This window comes from Athene noctua, chromosome 32 (genome assembly GCF_965140245.1).
Source record: "Athene noctua chromosome 32, bAthNoc1.hap1.1, whole genome shotgun sequence".
Lineage (NCBI taxonomy): Eukaryota > Metazoa > Chordata > Aves > Strigiformes > Strigidae > Athene > Athene noctua.
This window is the reverse complement of record NC_134068.1, coordinates 613,589-622,642: the sequence shown is the minus strand read 5'-3', so window position 1 is coordinate 622,642 and position 9,054 is coordinate 613,589. Positions and strand designations below refer to the sequence as shown.

Here is a 9,054-nt window from a genome sequence, read left to right as displayed (position 1 = left end):
CCGTGGCTCAGGGAGTCCTCTGCTGCCGGGAGCTGCCAGCCACGGCGGGAGAAACCTGAACCCCCTCTGCACCCCGGGGCCGAGCAGACAGCGGGGGGCGGCGCTGGGCCCCTGGCACTGCCCCGCTCAGCACCCCGGGGTTGGAGGAGCCTCAGCGCGGCCGCGCTGGGCAGGACGAGCCCAGACAGTGCCGGGAGAAACCGAACCCCCGCCCAGCGCCCCCCGCCTGCGGCCCGGCCATCGCTGCTGGGGGTGCGGGCAGCGCAGGCAGCGCGGGCAGGGGCGGGCAGCGCTGCACCAGCACCCCCAAAAGCCCCCAAACTTTGCCCCAAAATTCTCTTTGGACCCCAGAATGCCCCAGTTTGGCCTTAGAATGTTCTAACAACTAACCAGTGCCCAGTGAAATCCAGCCCAGCTCCCCAGTACAAGAGAGGATTTGGTGCTGGGACAAATGGCGACGTGCCAGCTCGGCGCACGGGAGCTTTTTTGTGCCCTGAGGTGTCTCAGGAGGGGCAGGATGGGCCCAAGCTTCCCTCCTCCTCCTCCTCTCCGGGCTGGGTGCGGGTGTGCGGTCCTGGGGGCAGCGGCAGAGGCCGGGGGGGGACCCTGCTCAGCACACTCAGGGGGGTCCCCGTGGGAAGGACGCTACGGAGTCCCAGCGGCTTGTGGCTCCAGCTTTATTTTTAAAAAAATAATTATTCAAGGACAGCCTGTTTCCAGAGCGTTTGGTCTCTTGAAGGCTCATCAGAGCCAGCAGCACAGCGACCGCAGGCTCCATCTCGATGTCGGACTCTGCTCTATGGTCAGGACCGAGATGGTCTTGGCTGCCAGGGACCTGATGGAGAGTTCCGTGTCTTTCCCCAAGGGCAGGAGCGCTGCGAGAGAAGGGAGCAGAGCAGACGTGAGCCCCCAGTGCCTGCAGAGACCCCCAGGACCCCCCCCAGCCCATGCCAGCCCCATCCATCTTCTTCCCTGGCCAGGAGGAGCCGGTGAGAGAACCAGAGCGCCTGAAGCTGCTGCTCAGGAATGACCCGTGTGCCCCCGACACACAAAGGAGCTCAGGACTGGGCCAGACCACAGAGTCATTTTTCTGTTTGCCATACGAGCTGGTCTAGAGTTGTGTGTGGCCTCAACGAGCCCGTGTATTGATCTGAGCATCAGTGTGGAGTCTGGACATCATCAGCCTCCTGGCAAGGGGCAGGACAGAGACGGCTGTCCTTCCCCCACAAATTCCCTTCCTTTCTGGGGAGAAAACAAAATTCCTCCCATTTCAAGACCTTACTAAAGAGATATGCTAACCTGTGTGTCAAAGACACACACAACTTTGTGCAACTGCTCTTGAAAAAACATTCTGAAACTACTCCTCTGCCCCCGGAGCGTTTTCTTGGGGCGGGGCTGGGCACGGCAGCACCTGCCCGGGTTCTGTCCCCTACTCACCATCGCAGATGTGCCACAGCCTCTCCTGGCTGAGGATGCTCTGGCGCCGCGCAGCAAGACCTGGGGCACAGAGCTAATGTCAGAGCTCTGCTCCCCCTGGGCAGGGCTGTCCCCCGGCAAGGACAGCTCCCGAGGGCTCTGGGACCCATCAAGACCCCCAGCGAGCCCCACCAGTGGCGACTGGGTCTGGTCGGCCAGAAATGGGTCCCTGGGGACTCACCGATGAACCTGACGGCCTCCTCCCGCACGGTGGCCTGAGGGTCCTTCAGGTAGGGCAGGCTCTGGAGCAGATACTCCTCCACCCTGCTCCTCCTGTGCGTTATCTGAGGGAGCACAAGGGCACGGGGCTGGTGCGGACCCTCCACAGCAGTCCGGACCAGTCCCTCCCGCCAGCACCCCAGCTCCCTCCCAGTGACTCCCGTCTCCCAGCCAGGAGCCCCGTGGGGCTGGGGGCCAGAGAGAGCCGCGGGCAGAGGGGGCTGGGGGTGCCGAGACCCCTCCGTCCCGCTGCCAGGGCCCAGCTGGGCCGGGCTCTCCTGGAGAAGAGCCCCTGGGGGCTGCGTGCTGGAGGGCAGGGAAGGAGGCTGCAGCTGGAGCAGCGGGGCCGGGGCAGGGCGGCGATGCAGAGCGGCACAGCCCCCCCGGGCACGGCTGCAGCCCCCGTCCAGCCCGCCCCGGGGGTTTGGGGGTTGTCCTCACCAAGCACTCTCCGATCAGGGGTGTCTGCCCTGTCTTGGCCACAGAGCTGAGCCTCCTCAGGCCCAGGAACTTGGCAGAAGCGTGGAGGGTGTCCCGGGAAGCCTGCGGAGAAGCAGAGGCTGGGAGATGGCCCCAGAGCCCAGGGAAGGAGACCTGGCATCCTCCTGCTCTGGGCCTGGCTTTGAGCTGGGGGCACGGGGTGATCCCGGGACCGGCTCCCCTTCATTGCTGGGGCCATGCCGCGCTCTGGGAGCCGGCCCCGGCTGAGCAGGGAACTGCCTGTGCCAGGTTCTCTGGCCCTGCTCGTGCTGGGGCTGCAGGGACCCTTCCTGTGGGGCAGGGGGTCCCCACCTCCCCCTCCAGCTCTGCAGCACGGGGACCAGTGCAGCGGGACCCTGCGGTGACACCTTCCCATTGTCCCTCAGGCCCAGGCCACCCCCGTGGTGTCAGCACACCCTTCCCCGTGACACCAATCGCTGTCACTGCACCTTGGCCACGCTCTCGATCTCCTCGTTGGTGTGCAGTAACAGTGGGAGCAGCACACTCTGCACTGTCTTCAACATTTTTTTCTTGTTTCTCCCCACCACGGTCTTCATCATGTCTTGGAAGAGGCGGATGGAGAGCTCCCGCACGCGGCTGCACTCCTGGCAGGGAGGAGGACAGAGGGAGCTCAGCACCAGCCGCTCCTCGCCCACAGGGAGCAGGGGCGTTAGCGTGGCCGGGGGAGAGGAGCTGCTCTGGGGCCGGATCCTGAACGCAGGAGCCGTCGGCCAGACCTGCAGCTGCGGCTCAACGGCCCCGGAGCCCTGAAAGGCCGCGGAAGAGGAGCGGGGAGGGGAAGAGCCCCCAAAGGCTACACAAGAGGAGCAAGGGGGGGACCCCTGCCCAAACGCTTCCCGCATGGCCACACTCAAGGGCAGCCACCTTGCAGCCATCGCCTCGGCTCAGGCGCCCACGGCAGCCTTACATCATCGAAGAGGGGCAGGAGCTTCTCCGCCAGGCTCAGGGAGATGAGGTTGGCCTCTTCCCTCTCCATGTGACCCATCACGCTGATGAACAACACCAGGGCCTTCGTCTTGACATTGGCATTGGCATCTGTCAGGGTCTCCAGGATGTCGGGGAGCAGCACCGCGAGTTTTCTGGCCTGTACGAAACACACCGTTGCCTTTTTGTGAAGCGGTGAAAGACCCCCCCACCGCCCCAGCCCCCACCTGCCGATGTGGCTCCCCTTGCCGACCCCCCACTCACCATTTCAGGTGTTTTCGACAGCGTGTTGAGGCCCGTGAGCACCATCGAAAGGAACACCGGGCTGGGACGCCTCAGGTACCTCTGGGCCTTGTAGAGGGCAGCAAACTCCTCCGTGTCAATGTTAGCGCAGGCCAGGAGCTACAATGGAGACAGCGGTGAGAGACCAGCAGAGCTGCAGGGCTCCCTCCCCGCACCAGCACGCTCCATGGCAAGGGTCTCCTCTCCCCTTGAAGCCACCTCCGAGTCCCCACGTCTCTGACCCAGGACCAGCAACTGCCTCGACGCTGGTTTCTGCCCCTTCCCGGGGTCTCCAGGCTGCGGAGCTGGGCAGGGGGACGCAGGCAGGGGGGAGGGCAGAGCGCTGCCTGTGCCGGGACGGGCTTGGTGGGGCCAAACCAGCACGGGGTGGCCCTGAGCCTGTGGCACGGGGGTCTGGCTGGTGCTGAGCAGGGGAAGGAGGAGGAGGAGGAGGAGGAAGGCAGAGCGGTGGGGCTGGGCGTGGGTCACTCACAGCCAAGGGGTAGATGCAGGCGTCCTCCGTGGCAGAGCTGAACACCCTGCTCAGCCGCCAGTCCTGCAGCACGCCGAGCAGCTCCGACATGACTCTCCGCAGAGCCCAGGGCACGGAGACCAGCACCTCCCACATGGCCACGGCCGCCCTGCGGAGCCAGAGCCAACTCGCTCAGCAGAGCTGCCTCGGCGCCTCCAGACCCCGGCCCTGCCCACCCTCTCATTTCGGGGTGCCCGGGGAGGCAGAGGGGGTGAGGTTCTGTTCCCACGGGGCACGGGCTCCGCTTGGGCCGGCTCTGGCTGCAGGGGGAAGCGTGGTGGGATGGAGAGCCCTGCCCCTCGGGGATAGCCCGCAGTTTTCTGTGGGTCTGGCAGCCAGACGGCCTCTGGGCCACTCTCCCCGTGGGGAACGAGCCCTCAAGGCTGTCGGGGCCGGTACCTGTCACTCATTGGAGAGATGCCCAACAGGCTCCTGACCACCTCCCTGGGGCTCCACTCCGTCAGCAGCAGCAGCAGCGAGTGCAGGCTGCGCCGGGCTGGCTCCGTGTGGATGTGCTCCACATTTCTGTGGATGTGTCTCAGGATTTCTGGCACCTGGAGGGGACACGGGTGAGGATGGTGCTGCCCTTCCCACCCCTCCCTGCTGCCTTGACCTGGCTTTGGGTGCCCGAGAGAGCCGGGTTAGGGCAGGAGGGAAGATTTGACACGTCTTGGCACAGAAGGACAGTCCAGCCACGGGGCACTTACATCCGTCAGCCAGGACACGGGGTCTGTCATGGCCATGTCCACGATGTCACCGCCCATCTGCCTGTCGTGCGCATCGTCTGCCGTCAAGGCCTCGATGCCCACGAGGAGAACGTCCGTCTTCTGCGAAGGCCGGAAGTATTCGCCAAACACCTACGGGAGGAAGGACGGGGGAAGGCGTGTCACGCTGAGCTTGGCTGAGCAGCTCGACCACCTCTGGGTCCCTTTGCTCGCACAAGCCGATGACACGGACAAGGGTCCCGGCGAGGGGGGAGCTCGTTACCGTTCCCATGTCGCTGCAGTCAAGTAAAGAAAGCAACCAGGCGCCCTCAGAATCCCATCCCGCTTCCTCTGGAATCTCCTCTGGCAGCGTCTCGTCTACACGGAAACACGGAGGAGTCGGTGAGACAACGGCCATCTCGGCCAACCAGCCTCCCAAGGGGTGAAAAGAGCTTGAAACGGGGGAAACGGGGTCCTGGCATCGGCCCCCTCGCTCACCGATCCGCAGGGCCTGGACCAGGGACACCTCGCAGGGCTCCGGCAGAGAGCTGCTCTCCTGGGGAGCCCCCACCTCCTCCCAAACCACCCTGGGGCTGCTGGGGGGTCTCTCTGCCATCCTCAGAAACGGCTGAGGGACGGTGGGGGTTCAGCTTTAGGGAGCGACGGGAAAAGACGCGGGCTGTGCTCAGGAGTCTCCTCGCTGCGCTCCCGCCCTGTCCCTTCCCCGTCTTGTCAGGCACTGCGGGGCTGCGCTGCTCAGATACGGTGCCGGGGGTGACACGGAGCGATGTCACAAAGGGGTCACATTGTGACGCGTCACCCAGGCCGGGTGGGGCAGGGTTCCGCTGGGCGGGGCGGGGACCCCCTGGCCCCCATCGTGTCCCCTCAGCACCTTCCTGCCCCCCGGCTGGTCCCAGAGGTTCTCACACCCCGGCACGGAGCCCGGACCTTCCGCTGCGATCCGACAGAAACCCTCCAGCCTGCCCCGTCTCTCCCTGGCGGTCACCCGCGGCGTTCGCTCGCCCGTGCCCAGTCTCTCCCCCGCGGCCCGAGTAGCTTTCACCTCGGCAAGAGTTTCCCGGTTTTGGCTGGGAGAGAGTTAATTTTCTCCGGCCGGGAGGGAGCACAGCCCCGGGGCCGTGTCTGGCGGCGGCGGGATCTCCGCTCTGTCGGGGTCACCGGCCGGGAGCGGGCTGTTGGCCGGTGCGGGGCGAGCGGTCGCCTTGTGCATGGCCCGTTCGCACCGAGCCCCGCCCGCGGCCCGGCCGGCGCTGCGGGGGGGCGGGCAGCGCGGGCAGCGCGGGCAGGGCCGGGCGGCGCCGCTCCAGCCCCGGAGAGCGCCCGGCGGCGGCGGCGCGGGGACCGTGCGCGGACGCGGCCCCGCCCGCGGAGCGCCGGCCCCGCCCGGAGCCGAGACGCGGCCGCGGCCCCGCGCGACCGGCCCCGGGAGACGCGGCCGCCCCCCCCGCCGCGGGCGCAGCGGCCCCGTCGCGCAGGGGCGGAGGCGCCGGGCACCGGGGCCGGGCGGGCGCGGAGCCCCGCGCGGAGACGGCCGCGGGCGCGCGGGACGCTCCCGCGCAGGCGCACCCGCGGGCACGGGGCGCGGCCCCCCCGCGCAGGCGCGGTCCCGCGCGGCCCCGCGGCGGGGGAGCGGCGGCCGCCCCGCCCGAGCCGGCGGCAGACGGGGACGGCGCGGATCGCCCCGCGGCTCCGCTCCCGCGGTCGGGCTGCGCTCGGGGGGGCGGCCGGGCCGTGCGCGGGGGGGCGCGGAGCGAGGCGCGGGGCCGGCGGGGCGGCGCTGCCGGAGGGGCCGGCGGGGCCGGGGGCGGCCGCTCGGGGCCGGGACGCCGGTTCCTCCGGGCGGGGGATTCCCGCGGGCTCTGCGCGGGGACCCGGGGCGGGCGGCCGGGAACACGCGGGGGGGATCTGCGGAGGGCCTGCGCGTGTTCGTGGGAGAGAGAAACTGCGCGAGGGGCGGATCGAGAGCGCGGAGGAGAGTTAAACCGTGCGAGTAAAATGGGGGCTTCTGGGCGCCAGGGCCGCGTGGAAATTGCACTTTGGGCAAGAGCGAGGTTGAGCGAAGGATCCGTTTTCCCGCTGCTTCTCAGTGGCACCGGGGCTGTGCCAGCTAATTGTCCATATATTTTTTGGCGCGAGCAAATTTTCTGTATATGTGTGGCTTTACTAATAGACTGTGCAAGGGGTTCCCAAGGCAGTTGGGTGTTTTGTAATACAAAGATAAAGGGAAAAGACTCTTGGGAGGAGGAGCCCCGGGAAGAGCATCTCTCCCCATGGAAATCTCATCACTGCTTGGGCCGTGAGGGAGCTGGTTTCTCTCTATGCAATGACGGTACAATTGACCTCAGAGTTTCAGCTGGCGTTCTGACGGCAATGAGAATCAGGCCTTTAACTTTCATCTTAAAAATCTAGATTCTCCTCTGTGGCACAGCATGAGTTTGTTAAACCTCCGGTCGCGTCAGTTGGTCTCCTGTAGCTCGGCATCATAAAGCTCCTGGCAGGGCAGGGCAGGATTGTTCAGAAGGTGTGTAATTCCTTAGCCTGTGCACTCAGTGAGCATTAGTAGTCTTTCATACAAGCCTGCAGAAATTGTTCTGTCCAGTCTGGAAACTGTTGATGTGATGCCAATTCATTTTGTCTTCTGTTCAGATTTCAGCTAATACATTGGCTTATGTGGGGTTTGGATTTCTTTGGGCTCTTGGAGATTCACTTCTTTTCATACAGAAAGGCAGATTTAGTTCATATAGGTGTATCTTTCTATTCAAAACCTGGGCCAGTAATAAGGTGTCGGTATGAAAGTTGTCCTGGCAATACAGAATGTGACAATCCTGTCCTCAGCCCAGGCTGTGAAAGGCTGTTGGTCAAGCCTGGGACCTGCTAAAGTCAGGCCTCCGATACTTTTTAATTTTTATCAAGTTTTCCACTGAAAACTACTTGTGAAAATATACTTTCAAATGTATTAGTTTCCTCTGTCTAAACAAAACCAGATTAATGTGAAACATTAATGTAAATTCAGACGTTAATATTAATCTGTGAGTGGTCACTTTTCTGGTTACTGGGTTTTTCTTCCTGATGTTTACATCGGGTGAGAAGAAATCTTTGTTCACAAAATAGTTTGTGTTAATCATTGTTTACTTTGCTGCCCCGAGAAATGTAAAGAACTGGAAGGTTGACTCTGGAAAGACACTGATGTTTAGAGCATGTATTGGAGATCTCTCAGTTTCGTTAGAAATTGGGTTTATAGATCTACGTTTGGATACTTTTCAGTAAAAAAGGAGCAGGATGGCTGCAGGCTGTAGATGCATAGAGGTCCCTTAGGATTTCTGTGTGTCAGTGCTGCGCCGGGCGCTGCAGCCTGGGCTCAGAGCTCCCCGCAGTTCGTGGCAATCTCTGCGGTGCCCTTCGCGGGCTGTCGGAGTCACTGTGCAAAGACACCGACGGGCTGATGCAGCTCATAGCTCAGGAGTCGTGGGAATCAGCAGAATATACCACAGGGTTTAGAACGGACTGAAGTTTGATTTTATTTTTTTATTTTTTTTTTTTTTTAAAGGGAAATAGGGGTTTTTTAATCATGGTTTGACAACATGGTCTGTGTTCATTACCTTAGGAAGTGCTTTTGCTCTGCAGGATGCAATGCGGGTAAGTCCCGGGCGATAGATAACCCTATTTAGGGAAAACAAGGTACTGTGAAATGTTAGAAGGAGTATAACAAAGCGACCTTGGTAAGTGTTTATGTTGTCCCTAAGTTGTTAGTCATGAAAGGTGGGCTTGCTTAAGAGGAGAAAAGGAAGATAGATGTGATTAAAGAAAAAAAAAAATCTGAAGCAGTTTAGGACCATTTGATCCGTGGTCTTAGCAAACGTGTACTTTGAAAGCCAGTGAATTCTCTTGCAAAGAGGGAACAATATACATGCAGTAACTGAAGGTTAGACTGTGATACCCTTGGGTAGAAAACCCCCAAATAGCGCTTCATTCTGTAAATGGTGCTGCTTGGATCGGTGGAGACTGTTTTTCACCTTTTAAAGGGTGTAACGTTTACTTCACGTGCTATATACTCTGCTTATCCATACAAGCAGATAAATAGTTACTGGGTGTATAGATATTTATACTTTAAAATCATATTTTACGTAATACGTAATATTTTCGATGTATTTTAATATATATTACATACTTATATTTTTTCTGCAAAAAATGATGTACATAACGCAGTAGCAGTAGAGTAGTGCACTACCTTATGGAAATATCTTCACTTCCATCATTTGATTATCCCGTTTCAGGCTGTAAGCCTTTGTCCATGCCCCAGTGCGTGGATCATTCAGTACAGCACTGCTAATGCTGCTTTGGTGAGATGGAGTTCTCATGGGGATGCCTGCTCAAGGGTGACTGTTCCAGAAATGA

At 61.4% G+C, this 9,054-nt stretch overlaps 1 protein-coding gene across 1 annotated transcript; it reads right to left on the bottom strand.

Moving 5' to 3' along the window:
* Positions 1 to 744: 744 nt before the first annotated feature.
* LOC141972310 (maestro heat-like repeat-containing protein family member 7) lies at positions 745 to 5,056 on the bottom strand. Its single transcript, XM_074930196.1, has 11 exons — positions 4,922 to 5,056; positions 4,642 to 4,791; positions 4,334 to 4,488; positions 3,896 to 4,043; positions 3,385 to 3,522; positions 3,104 to 3,280; positions 2,625 to 2,780; positions 2,137 to 2,238; positions 1,658 to 1,760; positions 1,438 to 1,497; positions 745 to 875 (listed from the first exon to the last, which is right to left on the bottom strand). Exons 1-11 carry the CDS (start codon positions 5,054 to 5,056, stop codon positions 745 to 747), a joined length of 1,455 nt encoding a protein of 484 aa, XP_074786297.1.
* Positions 5,057 to 9,054: the final 3,998 nt, after the last annotated feature.